Consider the following 19,848-nt stretch of genomic DNA (forward strand, 5'->3'; position numbering starts at 1 on the left):
CTCTCTCTCTCTCTCTCTCTCTCTCTCTCTCTCTCTCTCTCTCTCTCTCCTTTGGTGCATGCTTGTCCAAGCTAGCTTTCGAACACAGACTAGATTGTGTTTGCCCTTATTTTTCCCATATTTTCTATGAAAGTTAATGTGCTTTGATCCTTTGTAACCGTGTGGTTTGTTCACAGATTTCCGCCTGAAAAATGGTCGCGGTCTTGTAGCTGCAGAAATGTGTAAAAGCTGTAGGTTTATTTTTATTCATCTCCTGACGAAGTAGCCGGAGACATTATGTTTTCGAGTTGTCCGTCTGTCAGTGCGTGCGTCCGTCCGTGGTAGATTTTTGTTGCCGAGATAACTTAATAACGGCTGAAGTGATCTTAGTCAAACTTGGTACAGGTATGTATCATGATGCAATGATTGACTGATTAGATTATGGGGTCAAAGGTCAAATGACCCCATGAGGTAAAAATCATGCTACCATGCTAACTTGTGAACCAGTGATGGGATTTTGACCAAACTTGGTATAAGTATATATTAGGGTGGAGGAGTAGTGGCTGAAACCCAAATCCTATCCAGGTTCTTCATGATGACTCCAACTTTGCTCTTTGCTTACTTGGGCTCCTTCTGATGACTCCAATGCAGTATCTGGTTTTCTATTTGATGATGATGCAAAGATGAACTCATTAGATTTTGGCAGTAAAAGGTTAAAGGTCAGAGGTCATGCCAGGTAAAAATGAGATATTTTAGCACAGCTGAAGGGATTTAAATCAAATTTGGTAGAAGTTTGTATAATGATGTAGAAGTGTGGGTGGAGGCATATCGGTCGACGTCAGGACGTCAAAGAGTGTGTTTCTCGTTTCATTTCGATTTTTCTTATTTTGTTTCCAAAAAAGGCAAATGATATGTTTTGATCAAATGTTTCACAGCTGAAATAACCAAGGTTAAAAGTTTCTTCTTATTCTTTTTTTTACAACAAAAATATAATTTCAATCCTTCAATCAAGCTCACTTGTATTGACACCTTGCAAAGTATTGTCCACTTGTTGTATTGCCTTTTTGCAGCAAGCCCTCTTAAGCCGTGTTTGAAAAAAAAAACCCTACAGCTGAAAATAAAACCTTTGCTTTGAAGGGACTCAGTCAACCAGAGAAATGTGTGTTCCTCATTTCTACAGTGAGTCATGATTAACGAGGATTGGTGATGATTGATTTGTAATGCAAACGGTTGCCAAATGTGGAGATTTCCTCCAAAAAGCAACATTTTTAATCTTTCTTTATTTTATTTATTTTTCTTCTTCTTTTTTCTCCTCTTCTTCTTCTTCCACCCGAAAGACCTTTCCTTTTTCTTTAATGTTGAGATATCACTTTAAAAATGCAATGTGGAATGGCAATTAAACCTTCTGGCTGGGGCACCACAGTGTTGGAGGTGTAGGTGTAGGTGTAGTAGATATATATATATATATATATATATATATATATATATATATATATATATATATATATATATATATATATCAGTTGCAATAGCTACTTCCAGGTTTTAGTTCCAATCTGTGAAAGGCACAGAGCCAACTGCTGCAAACAAGCAGTGAGTTAGCTGCTCCATTGACCGCTACCTGCAGTACTGGTCAGCCAACTTGGGTGATTCATAAATGCATGTGCCATCATTCGGATTGATGTTAAACAAGAGTCCCATCTGCTGGCATTAGTTGTTGGATGTTTTTAGCGAAGAGGAAGCGAGCTCTCGCCAGGCACCATGGCCAAATTCCAAATTCCTGCCCGAACTGACGGAGGGCATTGCATCAGCGGTACAGCCGCATCCTCAGCCAATGATGCTACCCTGCAGCCTTGTGCTGCATAAGAAAAAAAATATCAATGCCAGTGCACCCCCTTGGACAGAAAATCAATCCATGGTCAAGTTTCTGCCTCACTGGCCTTCATGAGCATGTAGTGGACAACCTCCAACAGTTGAGCTGGCAAGCTTATGTTGTCTTCAATGCCAAATAATCTCTTCACTGGAATGGTGACCATGAACCCTTGCTGCACACCAGCATTTGCTGCAAAGCTTCTGAGCACAAGGGGGTACCTGCCCCACACATTCAACCAATTTCGGCTGCATTGCAGAGTTTACAAGGATTTTCTTTTTAATCAACACCACAGCAGAAGCATCAAGCCCAAAAATCAAGAGGGGGGTTAACGAAGGTCGACAAGATCATGATTTTGGATGGTGGATGATATCTGAGATGGAGGTGAACAGCTGTTTTGAAAACCTGGAAGGAAGGATGAGATTGAAGAGGATGTAGAAGTTGGTCCCACAGGCAGGAAAAAAGAGGAATAAATAGAGTGGAGGTGAGCAGTTGATCCTGGATTTTGGGAGTTTCACCAGAAGGGAGTTGTTAGTAGTGTATATTGGCAGTTTTCCACCAGCCAGTAGGCAAAAGGTAAAACCACCATGAGGCCAATAATTCCATAACTTTTCAATGTTGGACAAGTCACGAAATCACTGCCAGGAAAAGCTCACCCAGCCCAGCTTGGGTCAGCACCCCCCCCCCCTTTCCAGGTAGCCCTTGCTCATGAATTATATTCCTTCTTTCTCCGAAGAACACCAGAAAACATCACCTTACAACCTTTTTCTTTCAGTCGGCCACCCAATATCCTGTACCTATTTTATTTCAATCCTCTTATTTGTGCAATTATCCCTCTATTTTATCCCTCAACCCTGTTGGTGTCCCCTGTCTCTCTCTCTCTCTCTCTCTCTCTCTCTCTCTCTCTCTCTCTCTCTCTCTCTCTCTCTCTCTCTCTCTCTCTCTCTCTCTCTCTCTCTCTCTCTCTCTCTCTCTCTCTCTCTCTCTCTCTGTCTGTGTCTCTCTGTCTGTGTCTCTCTCTCTCTCTCTCTCTCTCTGTCTCTCTCTCTCTCTCTCTCTCTCTCTCTCTCTCTCTCTCTCTCTCTCTCTCTCTCTCTCTCTCTCTCTCTCTCTCTCTCTCTCTCTCTCTCTCTCTCTCTCTCTCTCTCTCTCTCTCTCTCTCTCTCTCTCTCTCTTTTTCTGCTGTTCCTTTTGTTCTGTGGCGTTCTGATAAATTATGTGTTCTCGCTCTTCCATGAGTCTTGACTTCGTATAAATAACACCACAGTTGGAAGGGGGAGCGGGATCAAAAAATGTTATAGTAATATAATACAAATATAATATAATATAATATAATATAGATTTTTTCCCCATATCTAGTATGTAGATATATCCTCTTGGGGAGTTACAGGACCAGTTCTTAAGTATTTCCTCCTTGATCTATGCTATTTATGGCTCTTGTCTGTCGGGGCTCTTTGGCAAACTTTATTTCTCGAAGACCGCTGAGCGAGAATGTCGTTTGCTATTTCAGACGTGTGTTCTGCTCCATTTCACACCTGTTGTTTTTGCATTTCACTTACACCTGGGCTCACGTCCACGGATCGATTCACACAACAGGACGAAACGAGTCACCCTAAATGCAGGGAATGATCGCTCACCCATTAACTTCGGAACTTCGTCCCGTTATTCCCGAATCATCATACACTTGGCAAACTGCAAGGGCAAGTCGGTTGTTTATTCCATCAGGATACTCACTGGCCACTGGGAAGAACGCGTGACAGAGGCTGGAGATCTGCCAGAAAAGGACAGATATCTTTGCATGGGTTCCACTGGTACAGGACCCCATATCAATTCATGGCTTGGAGCAAATCCTTTTCCCCCTGGAATATTTGTGTAAAGATTGTTTTGATCATGTTGCTGTTGATGATCATGGTTTTGGATGGGGGGGGGGGATGATCTGCTATGGTGGTGAATACCTGTGTTGAAAACCTGCAGGGAAGGATGAGATCGAAGAGAATGTGGAAGTTGATTTGAAGGAGTGGAGGTTAAGCAGTGCTTCTGGATTTTGGGAGTTTCACCAGAAAGGGGTTGTTGGCAGACCTTGTGCCAGCTTGTTATTTCTATCAAAGTCCACAGAGAGGGAAGAGGCTGCCACCTGCCTATCTGAAGGATGAAGGATGTCATCATCGAAGGGATAAAGAGGATTTCCCAGAAAATCAGAAATATCAATAAAATAAGTCTTTAAAAGAATTCCTTAACCCGACCCTTAATTAACTAGCAGCTTAAATAATTTCACTGTACTCAAGACGATGGGAGGATCGACACGTCAATCGGCCATGTCATATAAACACGACACAGGGTTTTGTAATGAAGGTAAGGAAGAAGAACGGCGCATGATGTGCAACCTTGCTTCAAATATTTATTTACAATCTTCATGGTACAGTGACAATGAGCAAAATGGATGCTCTCCAATCAACGTGCAAGAGACTATTTCAATTGCACTTTGGTGAACGTGACACGTCACTTGCAATTGGATTTCATCAATCGAGAGGTTGGGATTCAAATTTGATCCGAAAAGAAGCAAGGAAAGATACAATGGCCAGAATTTATGAGACCATCTGCTGCCGCTGGAAGAGCTGCTTGAGTTGCTCATCCGTGGTGCACTCCTTTTGCTGTGTGAGGTCCTTATGGCCCTGTGTCACACCCCAGGCAGTAGGCTTGGAGCAAGAAGTTGAGTAGGGGCGGCCAGAAGCTGGCTGGAGCTTCTCCCAATATTCCTTCTGTGCCCTACAAAAATTTGTATAAAAAAATAATTGCAATGAAGAATAAAAGTAACAGCAAAATGGAAACCATTCGTGCTCAACGCTTTTTAAGCGAAATGTGCTTTAAACCGCTCTCGTTGCAAGCAGCCAAACGACAGACCCAGTTGCGGAGAGCAAAGTCAGCTTATCGATGTATCCGGTTAAACTTGGAAAAAAAAAAACACACAATTACTGATGGTGTAGGCGTCTTAAAATTTCGGTGAGACGAACCTTTAGTGGCTGAATGGGTTTTTAGCAAGGCTGCGCAAGTCTGTCACACTTCAAAAGGCCTATGGACACACTCCGTACTTTGCGGTGAACATTTCCTTGAAGACCTTTTTTGACCAGCAAACCCATGTAAAGTGTCATCCTTGACAACGAAAGTACAACAAAAACGAAATAAAAATGATAATACGAGTTCCCTTACAAGGAACTTCGACGCAGGAGGAAGCCCTGAGGCCCACCGATGTCTGCACTCGTGTTCCACCTGGATCGGCTAGACAAGCTTTTGGCAGATGCTACACTCTGCTCCTTGGTTCTTTGCTCAAAACCGATGAAAAATTAAACCAGCTTTTATTTTATTATTTGCAACGAGTATATGTTGTTGATCTTTAATATTCTTTATTTCAAAACATCATTGCAATTTTGGATAAGACTTCCTCATGACTATATTTACATAAAAATTTTTTTTTTTTTTTAAACCCACAGGAACCCACTTTTCATGACTTACCTGGCTCGGACCCAAGGCTTGGTGTGCATTGCGAGTCCTGCGCCCCAACTCCCATGTTTTGCCGAGCCATCAGGCAGGAAGCCCCTCTCAACGGCGAGCTCCTCGGCAATGGCACGGATATGATACGCTTCAAAACCACAGCAGCCACCGATGTAACGCACACCGAGCTTGTAGGCCTCACGCGCATAATGCTGGATGTCCCAGCGAGAGGCCAGTCGGGGCTCCAAGGCTACAACCGGTCACAAATGATGCAAGTGGGCACAACTCAAAATGTAGGACTACCACCCCCACAATCAACTATGAGCAACATTATTACATGCAAGTGGAGAATAACATGGCTCGTGCTCACCAAAGGGAAACTCAGGCAAATCGATGAAGCCCTGCTTATTGCAATCAGGTGTATGGTATCCAAGGGGCTGGCACATCAAGTGAGCTTTGAGCCCCGCACTCTCTAGTCCTTCCTTCATCAGCCGTATGGCTGTAAGGCTGGTCTCTGGGTCAAAGTGGCAGTTCACTCCAACCACCTGGGCACCTACAAACAAGACGTGGAAGTACGTACAGCTCGCTAAAGCACATTATATCCTCTTCTGTTGTTAATCTTTCTTACATCATCAAGTTTGATTACTTGACCTGACCACTTTTAAATGGCATAAACAACCTCCAACCTCAAGCATTTTGGATTTTTCAAATTGTTACAACTAATTACAGTACATAAAGGCATACAAATGTCCAAGTGTATAGTTTGCCCATAATGTTGTCACTTTGACAGCGTTTTACACACCTTTATGTGTCAGCTGGAATTACAAACCTGCCCTGACTAGTCGGATGGCACACTCTGCAGCTGACACTCCGTGGAGGTCGCCCTCTGGACCAATACACAAGGTGGCGGCTACTGGCTTATTTGAGGTCTTCAATACCTGTATAGCCCACTCCGCCTCCTGCACATGCTCAAAATACTGCACGTGCACCAGATGCATACATAGAGAGATGAGGAAACTTTACGTAGGTATCATTGAAGGTGGGGATGGAGAGGAAACACGAACTAGCATTTTTCACAATTGCTGACTGTTCACATATTGGAAATGAAAGAACAGCTCTCGGATTAATCCATAGACACCAACGACATCCTTCTACCCTCCGTTATGCTTTCACTGACCTCTGCAATAACGAAGTCCACGTTCATTTTCACAAAGACGTCCAGCTGTTTCTGGAAGATGGCTTTGACATCGGCTTCACTTTTATTGCTGAGGTACGTCGGTGTCTGGGAGACTCCACCAGCCACCAGGGCATCACCTTCAGCTGCGACCTCGTGTGCAATGTCACATGCAGCCTCATTCACCTGCCAGCACTGTGCACACCCAAGTGCATGGAAGTGGTCACGATCACTCTCATGCTTTACCCATGCTGTATGTTGTTACATCTCCAGAGTAGACTCTAAAATAAACAAAGTTGCAGCAGGTTTGGCCTACCAATGTCTCCAAGTACGTGGCAAGACAAAAGGTGATCAAAGAATAAACGATGCTCTGTACAGAGCGCCGGTGCTGCTGAAGCAGTTTATATGGCGAGGGTTGCGATCCTGAATGGGTCACCACTCTGACACAGGAAGTCAGGGCAGGAATTTGTTCATGGTGTCAGCAATAGCTCATCTACTCTTTGCAAAGGCCACCATGGGATATTTGACATCCATCAACCAATGTGAGCAGACAGGACACCAGTTTAATGTCCATCTAACGAATGGCACACACACACACATTAATGAATCACCCTGCCTGTGAAAGAGGAATGATAGTTTAGAGCTGGGCTGAGATGCAAATCCAGGTTAGACTGCTTGGAGACAAGTGTGCACACGTCCGGGCCATCCTGCTAGCCAAAAGATAAAAAAAGACAAGTTTGATTTATGACACACTTACCTAGAGCACCTTGGTTCAAATCTCAACAAACTAGTCACCACATTCCTCCAGTAGACTAGCTCGAAACACAACCAGCCTGGCAATCAGACCAAAGCAGGACTGGTTGAATGAGGTTATCTTTCCTTGAGCAGAAAATGTGACGGAGAGTGCTGTTCCTGAAGCTCAGGGAGAAGAACTACAAGTTGGATGTCCTGTCAAGGTAGATACTCGAAAATGAAGTCCAGAAGGAGGACGTTGCATTTGGAATGAAGAGTCAACCACTGTCCAATGCTCACAGGAACGTACGGATGCCAGAGAATCACCGTACTGCCATGATGGGTCGATCACCTCTTGACCAGCACGTTGAACTTCAAACAATTATTGCCATCTTCTGCTGTTCCTCCAATGGCAATCACACTGCTCATTCTGTTGCTCCCGCAACTGCTCAAGACTTGTACTTCATCACATCGGTCCCATCTTCACCAGTAGTGCCTGTCATGGCATGGTCTTCCTGTTGGTTACCACCATCTTCACAGGAGAATGTTAATTTAATGTAAGTGTCCCATTCTTCAACCATCATTTGATGGACAATCATTAATTATGAATCAAAACACTCTCTATTGCGTGGAAATGTGTATATACTCACCGAAATTGCTGGCTTGTTCCCACGGTTCTCCAACTTATCTTCGCTCGCATAGAAAGTGAAGGCTTGCATTACAGTGGCTCCTGCCCTCAAAAACTCCCTGTGTATCTGCCTCACTGCAAAGAGTACACACAATTATTGGGTTAAGTTTAGGGAACAGCATTGTCGTTTCATTAGGTCAGACGATGCGATCTGAAATGGTGGTCAAAAGAAAGTGAGCTTGTGATCAAGTTATGTAGTCACAGAGAGAAAGGCAGCAAACCTGATGGAACAGTCTAATCGACGGAAACTAGACTGAGCTGATCAGCATTTCCAAAGCCACTGCTGTTACTCCTGATGTTGTAAATGATGTTCAAAAATTGAAAAGAAGAAACAAATTCCATGAAGAGCTTCAAAAGCAAACTGAAAACATTCACAGATGTGAAGAAACAGGAAAAAGACCTAAGTATCCAATGGAGAGATGATCCTCCAAGCACTAGACCACAACTTGTTTGGTCACATGGTACTAATTGCACGGAGCAGAAACTTGCAGATGAGAACGATCCTGGGTCCACCCTACTTTACCAATATCCTGGTTGCTGGGTAAGTGATGAAACGTTGAAAAAGAAACTTTCAAGGTAGCTTTGGCAAGTCACCTAGAGAGGGATGCATCTTCAGCAGATGTCGATTCCTCTGTCGTTCACGTATATCAGAGTGAGTAAGTTTGGTGGACAAAGTGCATGATGAGACATGACCTGTGGAGAACCGTCAGAAGCTACAGTATCTTCCTCGCAGATTTGCATGCTGCTTCAGGAAGTCAGCGCGTGATGTGGTGTTCGATGTCTTTCAACGACAATTCCACTAAAAACTGCAGAGGGTAAACAGTGGGTCAGGAGCTTTATTTTGCATGGCACAGGATAAAGCGGTGGAGGCACCTTCTGTCTTCTGAAATCAAAAACTACTCTCATTAAATTGTTCTCACAAAACTGGGGGGGTGGGGGGGGGGAAACAACCCACAGCTGAGTATCAAGCTTCATCAACAAATCATTGCATTTCATTATGAAACATGGACATTTTTTTTTCATCCACTGTCAGTTCAATTCAAAAGTGATGCATCATTTCCTTTACGCATTATCATTAGACGTGTCAATGAAATTAGGCACAGATGATGGTACAAAACGACAATGCAAGGTAAGTGAAGCATGACAGGTGAATACCTGAACGATTAAAACAAAACAAATATGAAGTGGGTGTGATATGGGTCTTGCATTATCTTGTGAACTTTCAACACACCATGTTTCTCATACAGGGAACAAATGGAAGAAAGGTTTATCAGTATTACACTCTCGACAATCTTTATGGGTCCTTATAATCTCTTAACATTATCTTCTAACTAATTACTAAATGTACATTTTTCAAACTGAGAGTTAGAATACTTTGAAAAGAATGATTGATCGGAAAAAAAACCCCCCAAAATGCTATTATCGACATGAAACTCGATTTCCTTCAAAAGTACAATCTTTGCTTTACCAGCCAAAACTTGGGAATTGTTACTCCATTTCAATTTATTATTGATCTTTGTGTCCAAACACTTATAACCTTCTCAGAAACTTGTTCTATTCTAGGATAATGAAATATTATCAAAGGGCCAAAGAAACCTTGTACGCACACTAAGAAAACTCCAAGGAAGTGCAAGAGTGAAAATTGGGTGTTTGGGTTAATTAAAACACCCCTTTTGGAGAGAATTAACGGCCTTATTTAATTATATCCTTCATCAAGTGGTCCTCGGCCACCTCGCTCTCTGGAGACTTAAGGCGTTTCCTTGATAACCCCTCTGGGGGTCTGAAGCCGCCATGTTTTTTGGCCTGCTCAACCATGCCTTGACTTTGAACAGGCCGCAACAATTTCTTTACGATAAAGTTTTTTTTTCCACTATCCTCACTCATATCGAATGCATGTTCATCGTAGCTACGGATTACTATATACATCACATTTGTAAGTATGATAGTTTTCAAATTAGGAACTTGGAGCGATTTCATACATTGGATGATACGATTTTCAACGATCCACACTCACAGACTAATTAAAGTGTATCCACAAAATATTATTTCGGTTTTGAGGATCGTTTATAGTCCGAACTAAATAATTGTCGAAATCTGTTGTGAAATCTGATAATTTAAAGATACAATGAGTCTTATAACTAAGCTTGAGTATTTACCAAAACCAAGCAAGGCCATGTCCCCTGCTTCTCCTCGATCCAGAGCATGTGCCGGATCTGTGTCTATATTTTTGGAGGTTTCACGAAGTGCTCTACAGGCAATCAAAGGAAATCTGGTGAAAAACAGACGTTTTAAAAAAAAAGGTAGAATGTTTGCGTGGACCTCGAACTGATGTGCCACGTGACGCGTGCACAGACAAGCAGGCAAGAGGGCAGATTATCTGAAATGTTTATTTCATGGCCAATATTGAACTTTGCGATGTCTCCAGGGTTGTTCTGCATTAAGCTGCAACTCTTTTGTGGATAAAGTCATTATTTGAACAAATTCATTTTATTTCATGAACTGCTGCGTGTATGGTGAAGACGAGCTTTAAAGTTAAAGGAATCCGATCTGTTACGGATATGCAGCAACAGCCTGGCCAATCCTTCCTTAAAAAAAACATTTCATTGGAATGCTTGCATGAGTGCATAAGCCACTTGGCGAGCGTCCATTGTTGATTGCGGTACCGTGCTACGTCATTCCGAGCGAATCATTCACTCACTGCGGACACTGTTGCCGCGCCACGTCATTCAGGGTGAGTGGTTCGTGCTCTGTCACCCTGAGGAAGTGGTTCGTGCTCCGTCACCCTGAGCGAGTGGTTCGTGCTCCATCACCCTGAGCGAATGGTTCATGCTCCACCACCCTGAGCGAGTAGATCGTGCTCCATCACCCTGAGCGAGTAGATCGTGCTCCATCGCCCTGAGCGAGTAGATCGTGCTCCATCACCCTGAGCAAATGTTTCGTGCTCCGTCACCCTGAGTGAATGGTTCGTGCTCCGTCGCCCTCATTGAGTGGTTCGTGCTCCGTCACCCTGAGGAAGTGGTTCGTGCTCCGTCACCCTGAGTGAGTGATTCATGCTAGGTCACCCTGAGTGAGTAGTTTGTGCTCCATCACCCTGAGCAAATGTTTCATGCTCCATCACCCTGGGCGAGTGGTTCATGCTCCGTCACCCTGAGCGAGTAGTTTATGCTCCATCACCCTGAGCAAATGTTTCATGCTCCGTCACCCTGAGCGAGTAGTTTGTGCTCCATCACCCTGAGCAAATGTTTCATGCTCCATCACCCTGAGCGAGTAGTTTGTGCTCCATCACCCTGAGCAAATGTTTCATGCTCCATCACCCTGGGCGAGTGGTTCATGCTCCGTCACCCTGAGCGAGTAGTTTGTGCTCCATCACCCTGAGCAAATGTTTCATGCTCCGTCACCCTGAGCGAGTAGTTTGTGCTCCATCACCCTGAGCAAATGTTTCATGCTCCATCACCCTGGGCGAGTGGTTCATGCTCCGTCACCCTGAGCGAGTAGTTTGTGCTCCATCACCCTGAGCAAATGTTTCATGCTCCATCACCCTGGGCGAGTGGTTCATGCTCAGTCACACTGAGCGAGTAGTTTGTGCTCCGTCACCCTGAGCGAGTAGTTCATGCTCCGTCACCTTGAGTGAGTAGTTTGTGCTCCATCACCCTGAGCAAATATTTCATGCTCTGTCTCCCTGAGCGAGTAGTTTGTTCTCCATCACCCTGAGCAAATGTTTCATGCTCCGTCACCTTGAGCAAATGTTTCGTGCCCCACCACCCTAAGTGAGTGGTTCGTGCTCCTTCGCCCTCATTGAGTGGTTTGTGCTCTGTCACCCTGAGGAAGTGGTTCGTGCTCCATCACCCTGAGTGAGTGGTTAGTGTTCTGTCAACCTGAGCGAGTGGTTCGTGCTCCGTCACCCTGAGTGAGTTGGTGATCGGTGGAGCGTTGATCCGGGTGTTGATCAACACTCCACCGCACATCTGCCTTCCCTTCTTCTCACCTCACACTGTCTTCCCTTCCCCCACCCCTCCTCGATACCCATTTCCTCTTTGCTCCTCCTCCCTCCTCTCTCCCCACCCCTCTCTCCTCTTCCCCCCTCTTTTTCTCCCTCCCCCCTTCAGTATTCCCGTCAGCGAAGCGACAGGTCGTATTTGCTTGTCCTTAATATAATTAGTGTTTATGTTGTGTGTGTGTGTATGTGTGTGTTTGTGTGTGTGTGTGTGTGTGTGTGTGTGTGTGTATGTGTGTGTGTGTGTGTGTGTGTGTGTGTGTGTGTGTGTGTGTGTGTGTGTGTGTGTGTGTGTGTGTGTGTGTGTGTGTGTGTGTGTGTGTGTGTGTGTGTGTGTGTGTGTGTGTGTGTGTGTGTGAGTGTGTGTGTGTGTGTGTGTTGCTACTCCTCCAACAGTTCTGGTCCGATTACATCCAGACTTGCTACAGAGGATCAGCCTGACCCCAATTAATGTTTAGGGGTGTTTTTATCTCTGCTGGTAGTACAAACTAGCATCAGCCATGGATACAGCTGAATAACACACACACACACACACACACACACACACACACACACGTCAGTGTGTGTGTGTGTGTGTGTGTGTGTGTGTGTGTGTGTCATACTTTTTGTGTCTATTAATTATGTACATCTATTCATTAATTATATTGGAATGTTTGGAATGTATCTTTTGACCCTTTAGACTGCTGAGACCTCTCGACATTTGAAGGACCCAAAAGACCCAAAACATCCAGAAGACCCTGAAAACCAAAAAGACCCAGATTACCCAAAAGACCCTGATGACCTAAAAGACCCAAAAGACCCAAAAGATCCAGAAAACCACGAGGATCCAAAAGACACAAAATACCCAAAAGACCCAGATGACCCAAAATACTCTCTTGTCACACACCCAACATGTCCACCAAGTTTCGTCCAAATCTCTCCATAACTTTTTGAGATATCGTGCTTACAGCCAGACACGGATGAAAACATAACCAACGTCCACCTTCGGTGGTGGAGTTAAAGATTGATTGATGAATATATGTAAACACAGTGGCAAGTTGTTTATGACACTATTTCAAAACTTTATTATAAATACCATCTGGGCCACTGGCCTTGCTTACCTTAGTCTGAGCAAATACATTACGAACCTCATACACATTCACAAAGAGACTCTTATCCGACTCCTGGATATTGTCCTTCCACATTTCCACAATATAATCATTCTCAAATTTGAAATAATGAACATCGAAACAAAAATCATTCAGATGATCTCCAAAGTGTTTCGTAAACTCCGCTAGCCTCTTTGAATTGTCCTTGTATCCAACTCTTTGAATTGTCCTTGTATCCAACTCTTTGAATTCCCCTTGTATCCAACTCTTTGAATTGTCCTTGTATCCTACTCCTTGAATTGTCCTTGTATCCAACTCTTCGAATTGTCCTTGTATCCAACTCTTTGAATTGCCCTTGTATCCAACTCTTTGAATTGTCCTTGTATCCAACTCTTTGAATTGTCCTTGTATCCAACTCTTTGAATTGTCCTTGTATCCAACTCTTTGAATTGTCCTTGTATCCAACTCTTTGAATTGTCCTTGTATCCAACTCTTTGAATTGTTCTTGTATCCAACTCTTTGAATTGCCTTGTATCCAACTCTTTGAATTGTCCTTGTATCCAACTCTTTGAATTGTCCTTGTATCCAACTCTTTGAATTGTCCTTGTATCCAACTCTTTGAATTGTCCTTGTATCCAACTCTTTGAATTGTCCTTGTATCCAACTGTGGTCTACATTTTCTGGCAAGCATCATGGGAATGATTTCCTTTAAAATCCCGTTCTAACTTTTGTATATAATTTGCTTTCGACTCTGTAACTTGTGTATCAATTTCTTTCTGAATAGGTTTCACTTGCGGTCAATCTCCATCTAAAAAGGCTGACTTCTTTTATTTAAGTTAAGTCCTTAAGTTCCTTGGTAATCCACGTCTAGTTATTACCTCCACCACCGAAGGTGGATGGAGGTTATATTTTCACCCCTATCTGTCTGTCTGTCTGTTTGTGAACAGGATATCTCACAAAGTTGTGGACGGATTTGGATGAAATTTTGTGGACGGGTTGGGTGTGTGGCATGGCCGAATCGATTCGATTTTGATGAAAATCCGGATCTGGATACGAGAATTGTTTAATTTTCAAAAATGATTCTTCACCATTGAGAGATAGGGCCAAAAACGATATATAATATGATATTTCAAAATGTATTGGGCCCGATATGTTCTCGTGGATCAGGCATCATGTCGTGGAGGGAGGCGCTCTCCTGAGTGCCCTTCTAGTTTGGATGTTTTCACAACTTTATAAGGGATGACAGAATCAACACAGAACTTGATTTACCCTGATATAACTGACACGCTCACATCCACTGACTCAGATGAATCCAGGAATACAGTCCAATCTGTACAATCTCAACATGCAAGTCACCCAAGTGACAAATCCTCCTGATTAACTGTTTCCACTGAAGTGTTCTATATGGGAGGAAGTAGACACCCACGTGCAGTCGCATGCAAAATATGCTGCACCCGAGTTTGCCTCTGTGATCATTGCCTCGGAAGGCACAGGCATGTTTATCCTCTCTCTGGCTCTGAGCAGGGACATAGACTGTCATATGTACATCACCAAAACCCATGACATTTGATGATGTGAGCAAAGTGTCTGCATCAGTTGGTCATAATGTCTGTGAAGCATTACTAAGATGGCACTGATTCACTGGATGAGGAAAGGTCAGCTATTCTATAAAGCTACTACAGAAAACCATGGAGTATAAATAGATTCACTCAGTTGGGGAAGGAATAGTCCCAGTGCACTGACTTGCTCAGTATTCTTCAAGACTTAATGTGCCCTTTTGCACTCAACCAGGTCTAAAACCAGGGAAGTTGACGAGCTGCGGTATCAATTGTTCAGGGCAAAGACATGTAGGTAGGTGGAGTCATGTGAGCTACCCCCATGTGAACATTGTCCAAATATAAGCATGCTTTGAGAGGTGGAACATTCTCCCAGGGCAAGAAATCCTGAAAATAGTCATGGGTGGAGTCAAGAGGATGACCACCTTGTTATTTGCTGGATGACAACCCCCCCAGTTTACAGATGTAGTCCTTGCGCTGATGTCCTGCAGATTTTCCAAAGTTTGCAAGCTACCCGATTGCCAGTGTCTTGCAAATGGACTTTTTGGGGGAGGGGGTTCAATTGGAATTCCGGATGTTGAGCAATCACTGAAATTGATCTTTTCGGGATTGGACAGGATTATTCTGCTTATTGTGAAAGAACTTGCGCGAAATTTTCCTTGATGTTTGCTGCTCTTTAATTACTGATAGAGATAAAAGAGAAACAACATTGTTCCGCTGATTAAAACAAGCCAACATACCAAATTTTCAAAGAATCCATGGAAAATGTTTATCTGTAGATCCATGATTGTCAGGACAGGCCAGACCAGATCTGTGACTTGCTAAGTGTAACATGTAAACCCGTACTAACGTGTTCATGGTCGGGTGTCGGCGACTAAACTGGCTCCCCCTCCACCAGATTCCCCTGGTGTTGAGGGTGTATGGACAGGGACACCCAGCAAGATTAAATATAAAACCTGCCAAAGGGTGGAGGAGATCCTTGTGAGCGAACGGCCATCTATATCTGGTGCCACTGCGTCTGCGGACATCCTCCTGTAGTCGGTTCCTTTTTCTAGGAGGTTGGTGGCAGGATTTGCACTCCAGGCCACCACAAAACACTTCATTCCACAAAACACACTCAGGCGTGGTGCTGAGATGTCATTCACCAGACGGCGGTCTCCTCGGGTTAACCTGAGGCGGTCCCTTCGCGTGGGTGCCTGGAATGTCCGATCCTAAAGAGACGGGGCTGGGCCACGCATCTGCCTGAGGATGGCCAGACGGAGGCCCCTGGAGTACCGACTGAAAGTGGATGCAGTGATGCGCTGTGGCGCATGCTCCCCATGTATGCAGGTATGTAGGTCTATTACATCCATTTGTATCGAATCACTTTGTGGCCGTCATATTGGATCGATATACTTTCTGACACCATAAGCTGTCAATCTGGCATAAAGTTCATCAGGGTTGTCTTTGTAATCTGCAGACAGAATGTAATAACAAAAAAAAATCATTACATTTTGCCGCTCCAGATGGTGTTCGTAAGTGTCCATGAACTATAAGAACTCACAAACTTTACTGGAGTGAAACGTGTGTGCAAACAAAAACCTATCAACATATTAAGTAGGCAAAATATAACACTTGTTCCCTTGCAAGGAACTACAATGCAGTCGGCCATGAACCACAACAGAGAAGCAGCCATTATGGAGTCCTGCAGGCGGTGTGGCGGCTCTCACACTGATGTCTTCTCGGCAAAAGTGGCCCCCCTCTTAAACAATAGTGAAGATCACTGCCTTAGTGGATCACTTAGGTAGGTACATTGTCATGAACACCTTTTGTAAAAAAAAATTATAAAATATTCTACAATGATCTGACCACCCATCTTCACTCCACTTCTGCTTTCCTCCTATTTGTGGAACACCACCTTCCTGAAGTCTGCTCTTACCTCCAGGGTTTCAAGGAAGCACTAAACCACCATCTTATATGATCATGTCATCCCCCATTGCTACCTGCAATCTTATCTACCCCATTAACCTCACCTTTCCCAAAACCTCTATCATGCACGTTACTGTGTTCCCTCGCATCCTCTCCCGATTCCCTTACTTGTCGTCATGGTCAACACGCTGCCTTACTACCCTTGATGTCCTTGCTCTTCCATGAGCCAATAATTTGTACCAATTTTCTTTAATGCCGAAGGGAGTCCATACATCAGTGCATATATCCCATATATTAATGCAGACGCCTCATTACCTCCATTATCCTGGATTACTTCCGGTGCCATTGCACTAACCTGTTAACAATTACTGGCTCAGAAGCGAGGAGAGACCGTGGCAATTTTATACCTGAATTTGTACACACATTGGGGGGAGGCAGGAGATGGAGATTGCGACAGCAAATGTTCTGGCAGAGCCTGTGCTTTTAATGTGGCACAGTCGCTTGTTTATCAAGTGGGATTTTAGAAACAGCTGGGCAAAGAAACATTGAACAAACAACAACGAAGCAGCATCTGTTACAAGTAGGGATGAAGGGGAGTGTTGGGGGGGGGGTAAATTTCACAGGAGAGAGTCCCACTACCTTAAAACAGGGGACCAGCAGTCCTTCACTGGAAAATGTTTTGCAATCTAGTCTTTCTGAGTAATTGCTGACATATGCTTGGGCCGACACACATCCCATGAAGGTGGCATCTTGCCAGTTTCAAGGATAATAATGTTTTTTTCTGAGATAATTGGTACATCGACATGAATAATTTTTTTTTAACCATGACCCTTACTTGTTTCTACACAAGTCATATGATCCCTGTGTCAAAATGCCCCCATGTCGACATAGCCCAATGTGAATTACCACGTTCGATCAAAATTGTTGCAAATTTGCTCAGCTGGGTTCTCTCTGAAAATGTAAACAAGTCACAAGGACAGACACTCCAAAGTTCTGCAACGGAATGCTATTTTCACTCAACTTGGATAGTGTCAGAAAGATACACAAGAAGAGGTCACTTGACCGATGCAGCCAGTGCTGCGTCAACACCACATTGATTCAACCGGAGATTTATCAATTTAAAATCGTTGGGTTAGGGGAGAGGGGGAGGGTGTAGGACTAGAGGAGTGGGGATGAGAAAATTGGGGTAGGCAAACATATCACCAGAGTGTTATGTGATATATATATATATATATATATATATATATATATATATATATATATATATATATATTTATATATATATATATATATATATATATATATATATATATATATATACATATCATAAAAACAAATAAATGTAGATGTATATATTTATAGAATAACCGGGCGTAGTGGCGTGCGCCTGTAATCTGGCTACTCGGAGGCTTGGGTTGGAGGATCGCTTGAGGACGGGAGCCCTGCACTGGGCCGCGCTATGAGAGGGTGTAGGGCAGCCCGGAATCATGGTGAAACCCAATCCTTATCCCTGTGTCGTAAGAGGCGACCAGGGTTGCGTCAGGAAGGGCATCCGGCGTAAAACCTGTGCCAAGTCAGTATGCGGATCATAATGGATGATCCGCTGTGGCGACCCCTAACGGGAGCAGCCGAAAGACGAACAACAACAACATATTTATAGAATGTTAAACCTTGTAGCTTGTTAGAGTAGTGGAGCACAGTTCGCATCCCATAACAGCCGAAGCTGCACGATCTGTGAGCAGTAACGTCCGTCAGCCACACGAGCACATTACCTCTGCCTCACTGCCTGACCAACCAGGAGCAACAATTTTGTACAACAGGGCCCTTCTGACCCGATAAATGCAACATGGCATAAAACGCCATGTACGCAGGAACGTTTCCATGTTTCAAGGAGGGACAGACAGACAGACAGACAGACAGACAGACAGACAGACAGACAGCTCTCTTTTGACAGCATCTATATTGTCTATACAATAGTTTCCATGAACTGCGCACATCTCAAAAAGGAAAGGTTGGAATCGGTGTCTGCACTCATTCACCACCATCTCCACTTTGTGAGTGCAGCAATGGACATGCACCCAACATTCCTGCCAATGATAATAATTCAAAGGCCCGAATAGCTTTCATTTCTTTCTTCACTCTGCTTTTTCCTTCATTTTTTTTTTGTTTTCCAAGAAAATATATATTTCCAGATATCATATGCACATATCTTTACATCTCTTCCAGAGACAGACAAATAAAAGGTGCCAGAGACAGGCAAATAATGTTTCAACGTGTCACCAGGTTTCCTGTGCTGATCGATCAAAGTGCTGGAGATCTTTAAGGACCGTGACTTACAAGCCTCCGGATGCTCCACGGAGACCTCCGGGGTCCAGCACCCAGCCTTGGTGTAGCCTCGCTTCTCCAGTGCAAAAACCATCCCTCCATCACCGATGATCACCTCTCCGGCCTCCAACCTCTCCAGGAATCCCTGCCGGTGCACAGAGCGCTCTAAAATGCAGCCACCTGACCCAAGACCATAAGAATGTGGAAAAGTTATGGTTCGAGACATTTCAGAAAGGCTTACCTTTTTCCCCACGTCGGACCCGCTTATTCCAGGTACCATTATGTCAAACAGTTGAACTAATAGCTCACAAGCAAGGAAAGACCGTGGCACTTTTATACCCGAATCTGCACTCACATTGGGGAGGCAGGAGGTGGAGATTGGGGTAGCCAACTTTCTGGCAGAGTCTTTGGTTAGATTGCAGCATGGTCACTTGTTTATCAAATGAGATTTAAGAAACAGCTGTACAAAACAACGTCGAACAAACAAGAGCAAAGCAGCATCGGTTACAAGTAAGGGAACCAAATTCAGAACCAAACCGATATGAGATTAGCCGTCCCATATATGGCAAAGGTGACAGCAACAAACACGCAATGCCTCTTCGTGTTTATCTCAGCTGCGATGGACGAGCAGAGGGTTCTTTCAAAACCATAAATGAAAACCCACACAGTTGATGTCGCAGGATTGATGTTCTTTAAAATTTAAATGCTGATCACAGTCTGGTACGGATGACCTTTGAAAAGGATGTTTACAGAGACCAGAGTGGACCTTAATAACGAGGGGAACTGTAATTTACAGACAAACTTAAGTTACCAAAACCCGCCAAGACATGTCAGATTCATATCCCATTTTATCTAGTGCCACTTACCCTATTTGGCAATGGTAATGCCCATATAGAAGGCTATTCTTGAAATCTGCCCGATGAGCTTTAATGCCTCACAAGGTTGCCCTTCGAGTATCGGTGCTGCAACGGAGCAGCTCCAGGCGGCGTCGTTCCATAGCCGATCCAACACCGCACCATCAGATCAAAAGCAGATCACGCCATCA

The 19,848-nt window shown here is 43.9% G+C and overlaps 1 protein-coding gene across 2 annotated transcripts; it reads right to left on the reverse strand.

Moving 5' to 3' along the window:
* Positions 1-4,227: 4,227 nt before the first annotated feature.
* Positions 4,228-19,243, reverse strand: LOC147030872 (betaine--homocysteine S-methyltransferase 1-like). Of its 2 annotated transcripts, none has more exons than XM_085875395.1 (8): positions 19,159-19,243; positions 18,816-18,983; positions 7,895-8,007; positions 6,516-6,707; positions 6,168-6,315; positions 5,709-5,891; positions 5,360-5,588; positions 4,228-4,615 (listed from the first exon to the last, which is right to left on the reverse strand). In XM_085875395.1, exons 1-8 carry the CDS (start codon positions 19,226-19,228, stop codon positions 4,435-4,437), a joined length of 1,284 nt encoding a protein of 427 aa, XP_085731521.1. In that variant the 5' UTR covers positions 19,229-19,243; the 3' UTR covers positions 4,228-4,434. The 2 variants fall into 2 exon arrangements, with proteins under 2 accessions (XP_085731521.1, XP_085731522.1); XM_085875396.1 differs by having other exon boundaries at positions 18,816-18,948; positions 19,045-19,167.
* Between the last annotated feature and the right edge of the window lie 605 nt (positions 19,244-19,848).

The sequence above is a fragment of the Eptatretus burgeri genome, chromosome 3 (genome assembly GCF_056783735.1).
Source record: "Eptatretus burgeri isolate ZD-2024b chromosome 3, Ebu_testis_v1, whole genome shotgun sequence".
NCBI lineage: Eukaryota > Metazoa > Chordata > Myxini > Myxiniformes > Myxinidae > Eptatretus > Eptatretus burgeri.